Source organism: Oenanthe melanoleuca, chromosome 1, assembly GCF_029582105.1.
Source record: "Oenanthe melanoleuca isolate GR-GAL-2019-014 chromosome 1, OMel1.0, whole genome shotgun sequence".
Taxonomy (NCBI): Eukaryota; Metazoa; Chordata; class Aves; order Passeriformes; family Muscicapidae; genus Oenanthe; species Oenanthe melanoleuca.
In genome coordinates, this window is record NC_079333.1 from 49,306,252 (window position 1) to 49,326,824 (window position 20,573).

Here is a 20,573-nt window from a genome sequence, read left to right on the forward strand (position 1 = left end):
AGAAGCAACCACTGTAGGTTGCTTCCAACTCAACATATTCTTTGATTCTGTGAATCCACATTGTGGTTGATTTCCTTGGGTGTCCTGAGGAGCTGGTATTTTATTCTAGCAATGACAATGAGGAGTCATGATTGATTCTGCAGAAGTGACAGACATGTATCTGGACAAAGTAAGAGAATAAAGACTTTGAAGTCAAACTGATTATATTTTTTGAGAATTTATTCCAGTACTTTATAGAAAACTGAGGTAACCCTAACAAAAGCAAAACTCAAGTCAGTATTACAGAAAAATAAGAAAAATCACCAGTGAATTCACATATGAAAGCACAATCATACATTGTTAATTCTTTAAAGCTCTTCAAAATAGTACAAGTTTCAGAAAGGCAGATTGACTTAGTTTGTTGGCAATTCACAGCTACTTTGAAAGCACAAATGAAACTGTTGCTGTACTATAATGCAGTGTGACATTAGTATGAAAGAGTCAAGACCCCTCCCTCAGTCTCTGATCTCATTTGAAGCATGACAACATCAGACTGGTATTACTAATGCACAGGTCCCCAGTGTATACACTGGGTCTCACTTTTGCATGCTCTGAGCTTTCCATACCCTTTTCACTACAGACCTGTAGATGTCAAGGACTCCTAGCCTTTAGCATACAGTAGTAAGTATGTATGAGCAAAATGCATTTATAAAAGACATTTTAAAATTAAATGTGCTTTCTCTTGGACCTTCTACAGTCTGGAAAAGATCAGGAAAACTATTTCAGCCTCAGACAAGAACATTTGGAATGTCAAGAGATGACTGGATATCTTGAGAAACAACTTTATGAACATTACTCTTATAACTCAGTAAAATCCATTAATGTTTCCCATAACATTGAATCTAACCATACATCAGTGTGAACCATGAATGATAATTCCAAGCTGCAATATGGCCTAAAATTTCCAATATAACAGAAACAAATGATTGTGGTCATTCATAACAGAACATTACACAATGTAGAACAGAGTGCCTCTTTTTAATACCTCTTCTTAATAAGGAGATTCCAGATGTATGATGAGACAAAAGCAGATATATTTATTTGAATGAATTCATAAGACACTATTTAATAAAATAAAAACTCAGTTACCACTTAGGAAAATCTTTTTGGAAATGCTTTTTTTTTCCAAAATGTAGAAAATCTCTGCTGACAATCTTATAAAACATACACATACTGCAAAAATAAAACATACAAGAGGAGCAATGAAGAATTACCTCAGCTTTCACCACCACTTCACTTGATTGAAACTTTTCTCGTGTTCCATTAAGCATAATAATATATTTGGAAAATGTAAATAACCTAATTACATTTTTTTGCTTCAAGCTTCCAGGCACCAGTCATATATCGCAGTCGTATAAAAAGAAGATCCCTGCCCATCTGCAGCCAGCTCCAAAAAGGAACTAACTTAGAACCTGTGATTAATGAAGAAGAAAATCAGAATGACATTGTTAGAAAAAAAAATATGAGCACTAGCATGACACACATTTAAGAAGTCATGAACCTCTGCATTCTCAGCACACTCAGCCCCAGATTCTAGATCTTAACATTAATAAAAAATTTATATTCTGAAAGCAATTGCTTTATAGTAATTACATTATGCCATAGGTGGGACATTCTGGTTTGCAAGCAGCACAGTAATTCCATGTATGTAACAGGATGGCAGTGCTCTTCATGACAAGGCTTTGTCAAGAAAATAAGAACCTGAACACCAATAATAAGCAAATAATTTATCTAGCAACTTTGGAGAAGAGGCCCATCAGCTTGTCTTATAATAATAATACAAAGCTGCCGATCTTCAGGCAAGGCAAACTACAAAAACCACACTACAAAACCAAGCCTTCTGCCATCTCTGCTAATATTTGTGTTAAGTGCAATGTACAGATAGAAATGCACTGAAAGGAAACATTTCTAGTAAAGTTGGCTCAGGACATTCTCTACTTGCACCTTTTATCATTACTACAATTCATTATAATTTCTGTTGTTCAGGGGTTGTACTGAGAAGATTAAAGGAAAGATAAAAAAACATGTGAAGGGCAAAAAAATAGAGGAACTGCATTTAATGGGGGGGGAAGTGAGCCAAAGCAAGCAATACCTTTTACACTGGCTCTGCACTGAAGAAATATGCATGGAGCTATACTTCACAGTAGCTCTAGTACCTCCCTACAGGTTTGAAATAATATCACATCTTAAGAAGAGAAGGTGCTCTAGAGGAAGCCTTAATAGCTGAGAACTTTGGAAGGCAAGATACAGTGAAATGGGATTGAATCAGTAAGTGATGATGGTCAGACTGCCTGCACAGTGTTTTACAACTGCACTAATTTATTAACACATTACAGCAAGAGGACATGCCAAAGTAGTGTTTTATCCTAGCAGTGTAATTCCTTACTTTTGTCTGCAGGGAGACTGCAGAGCTTCTCTGCATGCTACCCTTTACTAACTCCTTCTGTACCAAGCCATGGCAGTTCGCTTGCAAGGACATGGAATTCAAAACTTGTATGGAAAGATGGCTGTGTGCTATCAAAACCTGGTAAACAGGGCAATAACCTTGGATCTATTATTCTGGACTGACATGGCAGCAATCTTATAAGATCATGAACTACCTCCCTACCTTCTATTTCAGTCCAGTTGACAGCAACTTCTGCTATAGGTATTTTCATGCGCTGGGCTATATAAAGAAGCTCCACGTCAAACGCCCTGAAGAAGAACAGGAAATATCAAATATAATCACACATACTCCCAGACGACAGTGGAAATGTTAGTTAAATGACTATTCAGATATGCAGTTGGTACCAATGCTCTATGGGTCAGATACACGTGGATGGGAAATTAATTTTCCTGACTAATCATCTCAGCACAGCCAAACTACAGACAACAATAACAACACTTCACTGTGTCCTGTTTTTGAAGGTATAGATGACTCTGTTCATCCCACTGCTTGCTTTTCATTCTGTCACAATCACAATTAAAACATTTTTGAAGACCATGAAGACCAAGCAGTCAAATGTATAGTGTCACTCCACACCTCTAGTACAGTTTCATCAAAGAGAACATCTACCTGCTGTGGCTTTATGCTGATCTGATGGGTGCTCCTTTTACTTTCTCAGTCAAGGAACTCAAGGAGGCAGCATAGAAGTGAGAAATCATTCATGTTACCGTGCACAACAGAATCCAAACAACAGTTTAGTGACCACTTAATGCTCAACACAAAATCCCTCTTGAGACACTTGTCTTTTTTGTTGGCTCAATTTTTTGCAGGTTGTACAGCAAAATGAACAGGGGCAGTGATCCTGCTCTATCTGGTGCTCCTTCCTGCTAACTTTGTCCAGAATATACCTTAATCCTCTCAGTTCTCTGCGTGGAGAATTGTCTGTGTGTTTCATTCCTGTAAATGCATTCTCAAGTGGGCCTTCTGGCTCTGAAACACCAGACTTTTGATATTCAACAAGTAGTTTGGCAGCTTTTAATGCTCATTTAAGAATGAGCACATGAAACTGCCAGTAGCTACTATTGACACGGTTGAACACAAATCACAATTATGAAGATTCTGGTGATTTGCCTTAAATTCTCATTGCTAAGTCCAAGACAGTTTTCTTTTGAAATGAAAGAAAATCTTTTGCCACTGGAGGAAATGTATGCAATTAAAAAAACCCAAAAAACATTCATGCTTAAAGGGTTGCTTGAATTCATGTCTTTGGTAATTCCATTTAACACTAAAGAAAAGATGGAAAGGAACAGACAAGGTGATCAAGAGCAGGCAAAAAACACACTTCAGCAGGTTAATTGCTAAGTTCAGACGTTATTTCCTTCTACTTCAAGCCAGCTTCTCCTTTTAAGCAGTGCATTTCTGTAAAACTATTAATAAATGCAACAACAATATCAGTCCAGTTTGAAATGTGCATGTAGGTCTGACACACACAGGTAGGTTCCCACTGAAGTACAGACCACAGCAGGCTGGCTTGCTGGTGGAAACACAGGCACACGCACAGAGCTGAACTTGCACTCTGCATGTACATGACAGGAGAGCCACTGATTCCAAACAGGACAGCATTGAAACAAGCAAAGGCAGCACAGACAGATGTTATCTACAGAGACTACAGCTATTGTGCATAGGGAATTTAGAGCTACTCTGCAAATCTGATTTTGATTAGGATACAGGCCTTCTCATTGTCACCAAAAAACCTAAAAGAATAAATTATTTTTTTACCTCAGTGAACTACATCTGCTCCAAGCAGCCTTGCCATTTCACCGCTTTCTTTACATAAGGGTTGAATACTATTTTATTAATCATTCCATAGCCTCTTCTACTGAAGAGGTATTATTTAATTTTTTGCTGATATTTTACATTTGTGAGCCAAAAACCCAATGTATTCACCTTTGAATGTTTATGAATCATGTGTATTAAGAATAAATCTAATTTTGCAATACTACTTAAATGACTAAAAATCTTAAGAGACGCAGAATAATTGCCTGATGAATTAGATTGTATGAGCTGCTCTAAAAGTATTACATAAACTATTAGCTTAGTGAACTAATAGTTATTTGCAGTAATTCCTGTGGACAACTGATTACTGGAATGTCAGCACATACATCACAGAACAACAGCATTAAATAGTTCTGTGAACTACAGGGCTTAAAGTAAGAGATTAAAAGGTTGAACACTAATATCGTTACATGTGGTTGCCATTTGGGTAACAATGAACATATCCTGAAATTAAAAAAACCCAACTATTCAAAGCTGAAAGGAGAATGACTTCAGTAGAATACCACTGGGTTACCATTTTCCATCCCTTTTCCCCACCACCTTTCAGTGTAGCAGAATGGTTAGTAAGGGAATACAGACTGCAGTGTGCTCAATACACTGACAGCAGTACAGCCATACTGCAGACCACCAGATCCAGATGGTACAGGAGAACCATACAGAAGCTTCCACAGCCAGGATTAAGCTTGGGTGTGGTAGGTGGAGCCTACCCTAGAGGAGATCAAAGCCACACCAGCAGATGAGCTGTAAGTGCAATTCATGATTTGTTACAAAGCCATTGGTGAGCAGTTAACCTGTGATAGAACTGCTCCTGGAAACACCAAGGTATTACATCACACCATGTGCTTCATTCTGCTGCCTCTTGGGAGGGGGACACACAGTTCAGAATACCCAAACTTGGCTCCAGCCTGAAAGAATTCAGGTTCCAATCTAAGTACCCAGAGTTAGACGGCCAAAAAGGTACGATGTGAACAATTTCCCCATCAATTTTAATAGTGGGTCCACAATTACCACATACATGTAAATATACAGCAAAGAAAAAATTCTCCATGTAGTTGTGTTTTGGTTAAGTAACAATTTAAGGCAATACTGGCTAAAATTAAATTGAAAACCAAGTTGGTAGGTGTTTAATTGAATTCAGTCTTTTTAAACTTAACACTTAAGATGCTTGAGCTTATAAAATATCTATCCTTAAAAATTATTCTGTATTTTAAAATTCCACTAAGACTCTTTCTTTTTCTGGACCAATATTATTTGTTTCAAAAAATGAAATCAGGCCTTCAGTTATAATGTTTTAACTAGAATTTATGAGTTTTGTACATCCAAAATATGATTTTCCAGTAAACTCTTAAAGGCAAAGAAAACAGCCAATGGTCAAAGAGGTCTAACAATGAAACAGGATGCCAAGTGGGCTAGACTGCCAGAACTGCCCTAGCTGAACTTGGGCTTTTGAAAGTCCACATGTCAGCCAAGAGCAGGACTTTGTACAAGACAAACCAGACACAGTAAAACAGCAAAAATATTTCTGCGTTGACTAGACACTCATAAACAATTCTACTTGCCATGCACAAAATAAAGAAAAAAACAGTTCATTCCACTGCTTGTGTTGGTCTACAGCAGCACAAAAGGGGGAAAAAACATCCCTGTAGCAATATGAATGCTTATTTTTCTGTGATTTTTATATAGCAACTCATATGTAGAGATAAGTGACAAACTGGAGAAACAAACATTATTTTTTCTATATTGATCTTTCCTAGTTTTAAATATAAAACAGCATGCCGTGTTCAGCGCACAAGGCAATTTTTATAGATAAAAGTAACAGCAGCAATTTGATCCCTTCATTCATCTGCTGGCTTGTACAATGCCATCATAAATTGCCACTTCACAAAAATATGTCAGTCAAACCAGGACTACAACTACATTTTGAATTTCCCCTCCTTTTATCATAAAGGTATGAGTGTAATTGCTATGTCTAGTTCTCCTAAGGATAGACATTTTCTGGCTGGAAGAAAATTTATCTTCTTTTTTTTTGTCAGAAGAAATCAACGATCAAATTTAGGATAGGAAAACTCGGCCAGAAAGATCATTTAATTTTCCAGTATTTCTCCTGTGCATCAAAATTTAATATGAGCAGTTACATTTTTCAGGTCAAGACTGTAGATGCAGAACTAGACCTTCTTTTGTAGCCTGAAGTGAGTAATTCCAACTGTCTCTGTTATGTTTTTATAATATCTCTTTTAATTTTCTTTTAAGTTTTAAATTAAAAAATCTGCTCCATCCATTTCTGAAAAACAGATTAGCTGTGTAATCAAATTCAGAATCTAAAACACAAAGCATATGCTCTCTGTTCAAAAGGTTGCTTTCATTTCAAACTAATGTCAAAACTTTGCTATTTAGAAAGTAAATTTCAAGAATGTTTCGTTTATATTCACATATACACTGCCAAAGGACAGTTAAACAAAAAAGACAATGGGAACACTCACCAAAAAAAGCCAGTTTAGTATGTAAGCATTATTTCTTAGTATCAAATACATAAACAGTTTGTAGAATCTATTAATTTTCAAATGTCTTCTAAAATTTAGGGTTAGATTAAAAAAATATTCTAGGAAATAGCTTGGTCTCTTTAAAAAGTGTTACGTGATCCTTATTACCATAATGATAAAACTGTATTTTTCCTTGTCTGCTTCAGCTTTCAATGGAAAAAGCACGGTGAAAGCATAAAAAGTGAGGGTCTAAGCAGGTGGGAATTATTAGATAGCTGATTTTATATCAATTTTATATTAATGTCATGAGTAAACATGCTATGCATCGATTTTAGTCTAAGTATTTTTATAAGCATTCACCTAGTACTGCAGTACCCCCACAAATGCAAGGCTGACTAAGCTTGAGCAGACAGGACATGAACTGGCTTGTGCAGAAGCCTGGTGCTCATTCCCTTCAGCAGCTCACCACGAGCTCCAGTGCAGCAGCTGAGGAGCCCTCGGCAGGCTCCAGGACCAGGGTGCTTAACTCAGATGGCTTTTATCCTATTAAATACAGCACCCTCCTCCATCACTCCCAGAACATCTGAGCACTGACCACACAGAACTGAACATTCCTTCAAGCACCTAACAAGACCTACACCCCACTTGTGGGATTTTAAGATTCAAAGAGAATCAAATAATTTCCTTGGATGTCAAGTAGCCCCAGTGCAGTGATGCAGAAAAGGAAATAAATCCAGATCTCAGAGCCTCTTATCAGTATCAAGACAGTGGTTTCTCTGCTACCCCTTGCTGGTGGTTTCAGTATGAATAAGTTGCTCTGTGATGCATCTGGGGACTCTGTTCCAGGTCAGAAGAAGTACATTAACAAGTACCATTTCTTACTCTTCTGCCTCCATACTCATGATATGTACAGAATCTCTATGGCACAACATCTAACCCGTTTGTATTTTCCTTTTTACATGTGTTATGCAATGGAAAGATATCAGGGGCCAGATTTGCTTAAAATAAGAAGTTTCCAGCATTGAGCTGTTTCATATTCTGACACAATTATATTCAAAGAAATCTAACGCTATGGGATCAATATTAGACATCCCTATATAATTTCCAATTGCAATTACCCCAACTGTTTGTACAACACTGACATTTCACTTAGGACTATCATTTCCCTGAACATGTGCACTCTGCTCACATACTTACATCTCCCCATCTCCCACTTTATTTCCAGATGTTATGAATATTAAGTAGGAAAGGGACAATACTTGATTTGTGCACTGACATGCTATCTTCCAGTTACACATACTAAATGACTAACTGTGCAGCAAAAAGGTAACTTTTTTCTTCAGCAGTGGCAATAATCCGAGTTTTTCTGCTCTAAGAGGGTTTAATTTTCCCCAAACCTTGCCAAAGTTTTTGATCTTGAAATCTCTGCTGTTCTGTCAGATTTGGTTTAAATTAGCCAATCAATATAAAAAAGAAGGTGGGTAAACACAGAGACTGTTGATTGAGAGATGAACATAAAACCAGACAGTACATTGCCAGTTTGAGCAGAATTAAACTAAATTTCAAAAACCCAAAAAACCTATGGCTGTTTTAGGCTAATTTGTGACTTGGAATTATCTGAAGAGCTTCTTTCTTGCAAGAATTGAGTTGCTCTTTTCTTGGCACACAAAACAAGCATTTTTCATCACTAACCAGTACATTTCAGAAAAATAAGAAAACACAGAGGGGATTAGTTTGTGGATTACTGTAGATAAAGGAGCAAGAATAGAAGGCTCATCTTCTAGTGCCACATACAAGGCACAATGAACTAAGACACAAAGATCTGGTATGTCCACACCAATGATATAATTACAATAAAATGTTAGCAATATCCCTTTTTCACTGCTTATATTCCTGGATTATGGGGTTCAGCACAATTGTTTTAATCTTTCATTCCTTTGATGCTAGATAATTGAAGTGGCAGAAGAAAGCTTGTTTTTATCTAGAAAATACTTTATATAACCAATAAATCCAATTACAAAAAGATCCTTCAGTTTAAAAAAGAGCAACATTTAAGACTGCATTTTTACAGCTGAAAATGATTATCCTCATTTTTTTCTTTCAGTTTTCCTCTTGAAATGCTTAATTTATAAAGTGAAGTTAAGGCAATTTTGAGATATGCACTTCTGGGCTTCGCATATGAGTTTAACCATGTATTTAGAAAATCCCTGTATATGGATTTACAGAGCTTTACAGATCAAGACTGGGTTTGGAGGTAGCAGCACAAATCATACTTCTGGCTGAGCCAGAACCCTACAGTCTCCTTCAGGGCAATAAGCAAACTACTCTGATGGCAAAGTGAATTTCTGACTGTGCTGTTCTGACAGTTATAGATTCAATGCAGCAACAGGTCTACATTCCACATGAGATTCGTGTGCCCAAACACAACCTTTGCAACTGCACTCTGCAGGGGCAGTACAGCTGTCAAAGCTCAGCCTAGAACTATACACATTGGAATTGACTAGGACTATAGGATTGCACACATTTGTGTATGGGAACATTGTTCAGCAGTTATGTTCCCTGTCAAGCAAGTGGAAGCCCATGAGAGATTTCCATGAATGAAAACAATAGTTTGAAGAGGTTTGATTATACCTAATTAAACTACCCTTTTTAGCAAAAATTGTGGCATAGAAAATTTACAGAAATTGTGGTACTTTGTGAAAACAGTGCTTCAGTCCAAGAACAGAAGTCATGGCTGTATCACTCAAATACAGGAACTGTTCTGCCTCAATTACAGCTAAAGGAGCTCTAAAGTAATTAAAAGACTACACATAATTTTCTGTTGTCTTAAATTAATGGCATCTGCCAGTGGTCCTCATATAAAATACTTTAGCAAGAAAATAAATAAAGAATAAGTATTTGCTTTAATTTTATAGTCCTCAGCAACTACAAACATCAGATATTGATTTCACATAAAATACTTAAGCAGTTAAGCAGTACTGAACTGTAATGTATAAAAAATAACACTGATAGATAAGAGCTTTGAATACTCTTAACTTTCTTTATTGTAATAACAGCTTTTCTCCATTTCTTTCTCTATTTGCATGGCTCGTATCTGTAGAAGGAGAGAGGACTCTCAGAAACTAGGAGTGAATTACAGCACCATGAAAAATTGTTTGTTCTGGATGTGAAGAAAAAAGAGTTATTGGGATTTTCAGTTGTTTGAGGCGTTTTTCCTCTTTTTTTCTCTCCTTTTTCCTAGTCAATTACCATTTCCTCTGACAAGGCAAAACCAAAATACTCTATCTAGGATTACATACATCTTTTGAGAAACAAGAATAAAATTAAATAAAGAATAAAATTAAATACCCAAGTACTTTCCTAAAATGTATCTTAATAAGAACATAGAACTTCTAGCAATTACCAGGATACTTTAACATAACAAGAAATCGAAGCTGCCATGCAGGCAGTACTATAATTGGCTAAACTGAGCAGCTAGAATCTGTACACAGACATCACATGCTTCATCGTAGCTGCAACACTAAAGCAACTTTTTCAAACCCATGTTCAATTATTAAAAAAACACCACCAACACAAAAAGGAACAATTTACCAGCGTTCTATGTGAAGGCTTGAGAAAGTCTGCAAGGCAGCCTCTCTGGTTAGAAGTTTAAATCCGCACTGTGTGTCCCGGATCTCTTTGACACAGAGAAACCACACCAGGAAGTGGAACCCATACATGAGGAGAGTTCGGAAGTAAGAGCGCTGTGGACAAAAGGCAAGAAGTTAAGTGGTTTTATCTGAGTGATGAGTGAAGTGCTTGAAGAGAGCTGACTTACAGGACACTAACCCTGTTTTGTGACAGCTTTAAAGGTTTGTGAACTGGCTGTATTTTGCACTGGAATGAAAACAGAACTTACCAATTGTTATAGTCAAAGAAAATTTTGGCTGAAAGGGAAAGATTTTGATCTAGGGAAAGACTTGCTAGTCATGTGTATAGTCTAGGATAAGAGAAGTCCAAGTTCCTTTTTCTTCTCTCCCCAGTTCAGAGCAGTTTTTCACTCTGGATTATGCCTTAATAAAGCAGGAACCTGCACCTGGATTTCAGATAATTAGTGTAACAGCCATAGTCTCTTCTGCATGATTCTTTGGAAGCATACAATGGACCAAATGAAAACCAGGTCTAAAGTAAAGGCTGCTGTGCAAGATATTTCATTTTTTATTTCCAGCAATGTTACAGTCATCTCTTTTGTTCTTTTGCTTTCACCGATGTATTTTATATTCCTGATAAATGTAACTACTCTTGGGTTACAATTGTGTTCTTGACACAATAATCACAGGGATAATTTTGCCCATGGACTCTAGAGGCCGGAGTCTGGATTTGCAGAGGTCTCTCTTAGTCTTTCATTCAAGACAGTTCCTAAACAACTAGAACTGTGATCCAGAAATTGCTTCTGAACTCACTGCCGTTCTCAGGCTAAATTTAGGTGACTGTATCTATGACTGCAAGCCATATATCATGCAAAATCTTTAGGAGCCAACGATTCAACTGTTAAGTATCTCTGGGTGATAAGAGATGCCTTTAAAGCCAACAATTTAGAATCTCACTTGAAAAACAGAGAAGATGCTTGGCTTATTATGTAATAGCTTTGGCTTAAGGAAAACCAGTTTATAGCTTGTGCCTTTTGAGAAGTGCTCCTGCCTCAGGTTAATGGTGGATTTGGTGTGGCTTCTTCGGCTCTTTCGGCTCTTGTGACACTAGGCTCTCACCAGGGCCAGAGAAGGGAAGTGCTAGGAGGCTGCATGATTGTTAGACAGTGAAACTGCACTTACTTCACGAAGTGGAGTTCCTGGGTTATACCTACCACTCCTAAGACTATATATGCAAATCATAGTATAGATTCATTAAAGGACATTAACAATTCTAGAGGCAGATCAGAATTCTTGATAAACTGAGACTGAATGCAAGGGTGAAATTCAGGTCAATAAATTCAATACAGCTGCTTATCACAGCTTCATTCTACTGTTTTAGATGCCAGTAAGTCCAGAGAGAAATCCCAACGTCTAAAAGACTGATCTGCAACATTTTTATACCTATTGCACTATACAACAATCTTGTCCCAGTATAGTAAAGGCAGTCTTTCTACTCCAGTCTAGGGACAACTGGGTGATGAAACAAAATGGGCTACACATTCCAAGCAAATTAGTACTACCTAACCAGTTTGTGATTCCTCTATTAAAAATTCAGAAATATGGGGAGAAGCAGGAAGGATGAACATGTCCTAAAAATTGTACTTTTGTATTAAAAGATGAAAGTCCTGTTTGAATTCCTCTCCCTAATATAGCAAGACGTTCAAGAAATATGAATGCACTGAAAAAAGTATGTCCACATTCAGCATTTACCCATGTAATGAAACACTTCCTCTAAGTTCTCCTATGCTATTTAATCACCCTGTAGTAGTTCCTAGTTTCTGATAATGATAAAGGTTTTTTCCTTGTTGTTTTTTTTACTTTTTTTTTCTTTTTTGTGAGGATGTTAATATACATGCAGCAATATTTGCAAGAATCAGGAAGAGTGAACCACTCCAATACTATCTCATAAACCAAAAGAAAAAAGTACAGATCTACCAGGGGCTGAACATTACTAGTGTATCTTCTTCTGAACTTTTGTAACTATTTTAGTAGTTGTGTATATATCTTAGAATAATTTCAAGTACTAATCATTAGTATAAATAAAGCTTACTCTTGAGAACATTCACCAGGATGAGCACATCCAATGACACTAAAAAATGAGCCCAGCAATGTGTCTGTTGCAATACAAGTTCCATGCCTGTGCTTTGTCAATTACTGTCTGCCAAGACATCAGAAAATCAGATGCAAGATAAGGCCATGTGCCTGTGCATCACTGTTTATTACACAAGAGTCACACATAGAACAATACTGTCTGTGCATTCAAAACTCAAAAATTTTACCATGAGTAACACAGAAGACTTAAACCACTTTCCCATGAATAGATGTACTCTTCAAACAGCTGGCTGCTAATTACCTCAAACTCATTTTAAACAGGTTTCAAAATCCGCAGGCTAAGTTCTTGCACTGGAAGGAAATCAATAATAATGAACTAATCAGCTGCTTTCCATTCCAGCCCCAGTACTGGTTACTAGCTACCAATTCTGCCAGGGTTTAGAAACTCTGCTTGTGAGATATTCTCAACTATAAAAATTAAATCCATAAATTGGAACACTAACTGAAATGAGTTCTAAGTGCCTGAAATCTAGAACACATCCATTGTATATGATGGAGAATATCCTGCATGGATGACAAGCTTTTCAATATTTTTAGCTTCCATTCTTTTACAAATATGGATTATCTAATGGCACAACCTGCAGGGCAGAAACAAATAATGGAAATATTTGGTTGTTAGTACACAGCAGGAAATGGAAACAAACCTTTGCTATTGAGTCCTTCTCCAGATGAGCTCTAGAACCACAGGAAATAGCCATCCCCTTCTGTACAGGAGTATAAATTAAAGAGTTATTACTTAAACAAATATTATTTGAATCAGTGGAATCTTGTGTTGAGAACAATAAAATAAAAAAACCTTCAAGGCAGTACACTTTTCTGCATCCTGTAGCTGCACTTCTTCTACTGCTAGGTTTTGAGCCTAAATCAGTCTTCTACAATTAAAAGATAACCTAAAGTTTATTACAATTTGCATATGGTACATGCAAATTGCCTCAATTTATTCTGGTCTAGTTAAGCTTTACATTGTTTACTTTATGCATACAGCAAATGTGTTTAGCAGCACATATAAGTATGCAGCAGAAACTAAATGCTATAATGTACATTTTCCTTAAGTATTGCACAATAGAACCAATAACAGAATAAAACACTTGTTGCACCAATGTATCTTCAAATACAATAAATTAATAAAGTGCCATGGTATCAGCCAAAACTATAATCTCAAATTAAATCACCATGATCAAAACAAAATGCTTCTCACATAAAATCTCTCAAATCTACTCTCTTTGAGGACAGTGCTGGATAACCAGCAGCTGCTACCACCCTGGTAAGGAAGAGAGTCAGGGTCACACGCTGCCCGTTGGGTCCTGCACTCATGGCTCTTGCACTCGCAGACTGCAACCCCTTCCACAGGCACATCTCCTGCAGCTGAGACTGAAAGGCTGCACATCTCATCTGCACTCTGGGAAACCAGCTGCAAGCACCTCACTCATCTGCATTTAAGCAGAAAATAAACCTCAGCTCTTTCAAGTCAAGCTCCTGAAAGAGAATGACTGTGCAAGGAGGCGTTCTTGTTCCACAGGTTCTCGAATTTTTGTTTACAATAAAAGTTCTTCCAAATACTGTCATTAAACTAAGGACCCTGAGAAAAGAAAACCTGTGTAAAAGAGGGTGCAATTAAGATGCACCTTTAAAGGTATATAAGATGACATCAGATAAAATGAAAAAACAAAATAGTTAAGAAAGAAAACTAAGTAGGCATCACATGCTATTTATACAGAACAGAACAACTACAAACAATTTGAAGGAAGGATAAACAGCAAATAGAATGTTCTGGACTGCCTTGAAGTATGCACACTGGATGCAAAGGAGGTAAGAACTCAGTGAAAGCTCCTTCTGACAGCCCATTCATGAGACTTCCAGCCTTACAGTTAAGTCTTCACATTTACACCTACATTTTCAATTAGATCTCAGAAAATTTGAAGAGAACTACACAAGTCTATTTTGTGTATTAAAGTATGCATGTATATTGAAGTAAAAGCATGAGAATTTATACTCACAGGCCATGGCTGGAGATTCTTTAGACCTTCTTCTACTTTTTCAATATCTGCAAATTTTGTAGCTCCATCTGCATCAGCCATAAGAATCTTTTCTCCCCGAGAACTAAAGACACCCTGCAATGAAAACAGTCAATAAAAAAGATCAAGACCTTTGAAATAAATTATTAGTCATAAGCTAGGTGCAAGACACTCAAAAAACCTAATGTAATAACAAAACAGTGATGTCTCACAGATTCCACACAACAGGTGAGTCTTAATATTCTGCTACTAACAGTAGTTTACCTATTTATACAGTAATAACATCTAGAGACTTCATATTCTGAGTGTCCACAGTGACAGACAATGAATATACACAAAAGGCTAACAATCCTTCTCAGGAAAGCCTAAATCCAAAAGTCAACGGGTTGCTACAGTCAGCTCTAGAGGGGAGCATGAAGAAGCAGTGATTAGCAGTTGCCACTGCACTAGATGGCTTTTCTTTGTCATGTGAGCTATGGAAAGGAGGATGCAGTGCAAGTTTTTCCTAACACTGTTTCAAGAAAATTCAAGAGCTATTTCTCAAATCTAATTTAAGATTAAGTCTCAAGTCACAGTATCACTGCAAAATATTTGTGATGCATAGGATTCACAGCTTATTTTACCATATGCTTGGTCAGAAAAATTTCACGATTTTTGAAGGGGTCCAGACAGGAAAACAATTAGCAGTGGGTGTGAACAAAAGTACTGTTGCAAGCAAACACGTGTGCGTCTGGAAAAGCCTATCACGGAAGTAGCTGTACACACATCCACTCTACAGAACACACTGCAAAAAGAAAATTGTTCACCTTCTCTTGGAATAACTTCAAAATTGTATCTCTTAGAACAGTTCCATATATTCTAATATAATGTTCTCTCAATTTCCTATAGTTACCCCTTTTTCATAAAAAAATAGACATACTAAAGATAGAGCTGAAAATACAGATAAAGACATGTCACTGACAATCCATAGATGATACCACCCTTTTTCAGAAAAGCAAAGTGCCATTCATCGTAGGAATACAATGTTCCTTCTAAATGTGTAAAAGCTATTTCATTTTTTGAACATGTTCATCTTATGATAATATCTATGTGAAAGCACAAATTGTGCTGTTTCAACTATCGAGTGTGGGTGATAGCAGTGGGCTTCAGTAAACATAAGCTTTGCTGGATGAATTCTTGTTTATCAGCCATAGCCATGTCAAAAACCACAGCCATGACCTGGAGAGTAAAGTTTTGTCTACAAAAGCTTAACTTTAATCTGTAACAGTTTTGGGTCGGCTGTTTTTTTCATTTGTTTTCGTTTTTTCATTGGCTTTTATAAATGCAAGCCTATTTCTAAGCAGAACTAACATGAATATGAAATTCAAGCATTTTTTTCCACTTTGAATTCTCATATTAAAAAAAAGTCTTTGTTATTGATCTTTCTGAAAAGACAATACTGCTACCAAGGTCTAAACTAAACTTATATTGAAAGATGTTTTTGCTTTAATTTATAGAATCTGTACTCACTTTTCTCATAATCATCTTGTTAATGCATTGAATTCAAAATGTCAATCAGCATAGCTTTATCTTCTGCATATTTGAGCACAGGTAGTTCAAACAGAGAAGGAGATGAAAGTATTAATTACCGTCCTGACTGCTCCCCCTTTCCCTCGATTTTTTTCCAAAGATATCACTCGCACTTTGTCACTCCCATATTTCTTGCTGTACTCCTTTGCAACCTGACAGATACACAAAAAAGCAGCATAAAACAAAGCCAGGAACCAAGGGAGAAGTGTATATTTGCTCACCCTTCAAAAGAAAATAAATTAATAGCACTGAGCGATAACCACTTCAGCCGGCACATATACACATATTGCCAGTGTTCACTGGAGTCTGCTTTGGAAAATAAAAAACAGTTCACAGTCAAAACAAGAAGACTGAAGAAACTAAGTAATACTCAATAAGAACAGGATATTTCCCTAAGCAATTTCAACCCCCATCCTCCCACCTCCAGAAACTCAATCCTAATTTAATTTGTATCATACTATTACAGACCTTTCCTATTAACACCAATAGTTAATAAAAGAAATACAATTTCCTATGACAGCCACCTATTTCTCACTTGTCTTGCTGCTATTTGTGGTTTTGAAGAAAAATTCATATTGATCTAAAATTCCATTCACGCTGCAAGGATCTGAACATTTTGGTATATGTTGTGGGGAAGAGAAAGCTTGAGTTTTCTCCTAATTTTTTCTAAAAGTTGTCTCGAGTCCTTTTAAGTCCAGAGGCCTGGAGGCTCATTGTATGCTCAGATGAACAAGACAGAAGAAAGAATGTACAGCAGTCAAAAATATATACCAGCAATCCTTAAAGCAATATGCATTTCAGTGTCTAGCTCAAACATCTTCCAAGTAGCAGGAAAAAAACCCCACACGCTGGCTAGCCTTCCTTGCCAGTGACATACATCAAAGTTGCAGCAGCAGAATACAGAACTATTTTGAAAATACTACTACTGGCACGTGGATTTTTAAATGAATGATCCTATGAAGGGTGTAGGAAAGAACTGTGTCACCTTTTCTGTCAATCAGTATGAATGAGATATTTTAAAAGACTTTTTAGCTTCCTCAAATTCATATTCACATCATCACTTTGTACATGTACAGTACTTAATGAGAAATTTCTTGAAGTTATGATTAGAATTCTCAGAATTTCAGCTGCAGGAAAATGGCTGTCACAGGTGCCAATCAAGAACACTAGAATTTGCAAAAGAATGCATTGTATGTATTGTATGTATTCATGTGCACATGTGCCATCCACAATGCATACATGACAGCGACAGAAATAATTCAGAAATGTGAACTTCAACTGTCAATTGCTTCAAATACCAAAATAAAATATAAACCACTGTTATGTTCCACAAATATACAAACATCCAAACAAAATTCCATGCCTCTGACTGCTTGGGAAGAAATTTCTTTTTCTTACCTTTGCAGTTTGATCTTTACTACCATCATTAACCACTATCACTTCATAAGTGAATGAAGGATCTTCTTTCTTGAAAATAAAAGCAGAAATAATGCATTTCATCCAGTTTCTTAAGTGGGTAGTAGGTCTTTCAAGCATCATTATTCTTTTCTCCCTAGCAGTCATTCACAGTTTCCAACAGACACTAATATGATGCAGTAAATTTGTTAGGATGGCATAATTAAAGAATTTTGCCATATTTGATGCAGGTACTTTTACATTGGCTTGTCATGCTACCATCTAGAACTGAAAAATCAATTCAGTTGAAGAAGATGGAAGCTTAGAAAAACATCCCTTTTAAGAAAACCCAAACAAAACAAAACCTACAAATGTTTCACAATGACCTTTTTACTCAGAGAACAAATCCTAATGAAGAACAGATGCTTATGAAACTTGTTGGAACAAACCAGGATTTAGTTTAGAAAGTTAAATGCATGGTTAATTCCTTAGCTCTGTCTTGGACAGATTTAATGCATATGAAAATTTTTTCATTCTGAAGTAGCATATTAAATTTTTAATTATTTAAAAATCCTTTCTGTCACTCAATCTAAAAATAACTGATAGGAGACAGAAACATTACTTCTAAGAGGCCAAGTACTACTGTTTTAATGTACACTAACACAACAAAGTGACTAGATCTGACTTGTTATACACAATACACAGAAAAATAATGAATTTTGAATACAAAAAGAAAATACCTGTCTTTTTTCTAGATAACCCAAAGCTTCATCCATCATAAGGGGTACTAGAGAAAACGTGGAGGAGGTCAGGTCAGGTTAGTAGATCATAACACCAAAAGCACCTGCACAAGCAAGCTGAAAACAGCCACAAAGCAAGGCTGAGCAAATCAACTCTTTCATACAACACTACCTTCAGTAAACAAGTTTACCAGCTGCAACTCTAAATGCTGCCTTTCTGAATGCAGAAAGAACACCAAAGAAAATCACTCACACTATAAAAAGACAGCATAAAAACATTTTTTCTGTGCAACCAACTTTTCATTTTGAAGTATGTAATTCTCTCCACAACACTAAAGAAAAAAAACCACATACTTTATGACTGACCCAGTAAACCAGCACTGACTTTTATCTATTTGAGAAAGCTGTCAGCTTGCGTACTGCCACATCAGCTCTAGAGCTTGATTGTTTCTATCAGATCTAAAAGCCTTCACTCAGTATCAGGTCCTCCTATCTATGGCCAAGTTAAACACAAACCCGTGAGATCATCCCTTTTTCTGGTTGTCTAAAGCTGTTGGGTGGGAAGCTCTCAAATCAATTTTAAAAGTATTTTACTACTTCTTGCCTTGCAGCATTTATAGGGGCAATGAACAGCCATTCTTCTGGGGTTCATTAAAATTAAAAAGATTCTTGCAAGTACCCCATGCTATTTTTAGCAGTAGAAATCAAGTTACACAATGCCTTAATTTTGCAATTCAATGTACTTGGATTGTTTTCTGGGAACCGTGTCCGAAATCTGATACATAATCTGGCCTGCCATAATCTACTGCTAACCCAACTGACCTCTGCATTATTACAGTACCAACAGATAGGTTTTTCTTCTTGTCCTCAAAACAAGAAAAATCTTACACCGGTCTTCCTCATTGTACGAAGGCACAACGACAGAGAGTTCTCTTGTAGCAGGATCATGTATACTTGGTGCAGATCCTTTCCTGTACTCAGCATCATCGTGTGGCATTGTTTTGGCAGTTACATGAGCGATTGCACAAATCTGTGATGAAAACGAAATGAAAAAATTGTCAAGCATTCTATTAGAAGTTTCTTTAGCTGTTAAATGTGCTACCAGGGGCAATCAAGTACATTTCAGTAAAGAAGTGGATCACTGTTGAGGAATTTCACAGAAGACCAAAACCCACTCATGCCATTCGGTTGCTCCCACTCTGGCTGAACACTGTCAGCATCATTGGCTTGTAGTAGTTTTAACTGCAAAGCACGCAGGTGCCTCCAAAGTCGTGGTGCAAGCCCCTTCCCCCAGTAACCCTGAGCACACAAGCAGGTGTCACCCCAGATCCCCCACCAAGCCACCGAAATCAACGGCAAGGCTCATGACCAGCCAGCCATATGTGCTTGCAAAACTGAGGCTCTGACTGCTTTATGCATGGCAAAAAAAAAAAAAAAAAAAAAAAAAAAAGCGGTAGAACTGGGCTCTGGAGCACTTTTACTTGGTGACACTATATAGAATCACTTAGGTCGTAAGAGACCTCTGGGATCAGCGATGGCCCGACACCAGCGTATCAATGAGAGCACCGTACGGAGCGCCACGTCCAGCCTTTCCTCAACACCTGCAGGGACGGCGCCTCCGCCGCCTCCCCGGGCAGGATGCATACGTGGCACTGTGCACTGGCACCAGAATCTCGCTTTCCAGGGGGTCCAACTTCCCAATGTCGCAGGGCATTTCGGATACACAGAGACACAGCAACTCCCCAAATGGTTAACGCGAAGGCGCTACCAGGACATTTCCCAACACGAACTGTAAGGCTGAAACGCTCCGTCTCGGTGCCCTTTACCAGGCACGGCACGCCACCCTTGCCGAAACACGTTCCCCGCACAAACCCCACACGAGCGCAGCCCAGCCCGGGCCGGCCCTGCGGCCTGCGGCGGCACCGCGGGACCCCGGGCAGGGCCGGGACCCGGGCAGCGCCCCTGCCCCGCACCGGGGGGCGGGCACGGGCGGCCTCGCGCACCGCCCCCGCCCCGGAGCCCCCCGGCCCGCCGTGCGGGCTCTCACCAGGACGAAGAGGAAGGCGGCGAGAGCCGCCAGCGCCAGCGCGGCTGCAGGCAGGGACAGGGACAGGGGCAGGGCCGGCAGCGGCGGCAGCGCCATCGCCCGCGGCAGCCGCGGGGCCCCAGCGCGCCGCGACAGCGACGCGACAGCGGCCGCGCCGCCCGCCGGGTGCCGCTGGGAGCCGCCGGCGCCCCCCGGCGGTCGGGGCCGGCAGCGCCGCCGCCCCAATGGCCGCCCTACGGCCGCC

The 20,573-nt window shown here is 38.2% G+C and overlaps 1 protein-coding gene across 1 annotated transcript; it reads right to left on the reverse strand.

The window, feature by feature from the left end:
• Positions 1–201: 201 nt before the first annotated feature.
• Positions 202–20,523, reverse strand: ALG5 (ALG5 dolichyl-phosphate beta-glucosyltransferase). The gene is made up of 10 exons (XM_056506457.1): positions 20,330–20,523; positions 19,171–19,312; positions 18,283–18,329; positions 17,546–17,614; positions 16,207–16,299; positions 14,561–14,674; positions 13,208–13,267; positions 10,372–10,523; positions 2,648–2,733; positions 202–1,451 (listed from the first exon to the last, which is right to left on the reverse strand). The coding sequence occupies exons 1-10, from the start codon at positions 20,423–20,425 to the stop codon at positions 1,339–1,341; spliced, it is 972 nt and encodes a 323-aa protein (XP_056362432.1). The 5' UTR covers positions 20,426–20,523; the 3' UTR covers positions 202–1,338.
• Positions 20,524–20,573: the final 50 nt, after the last annotated feature.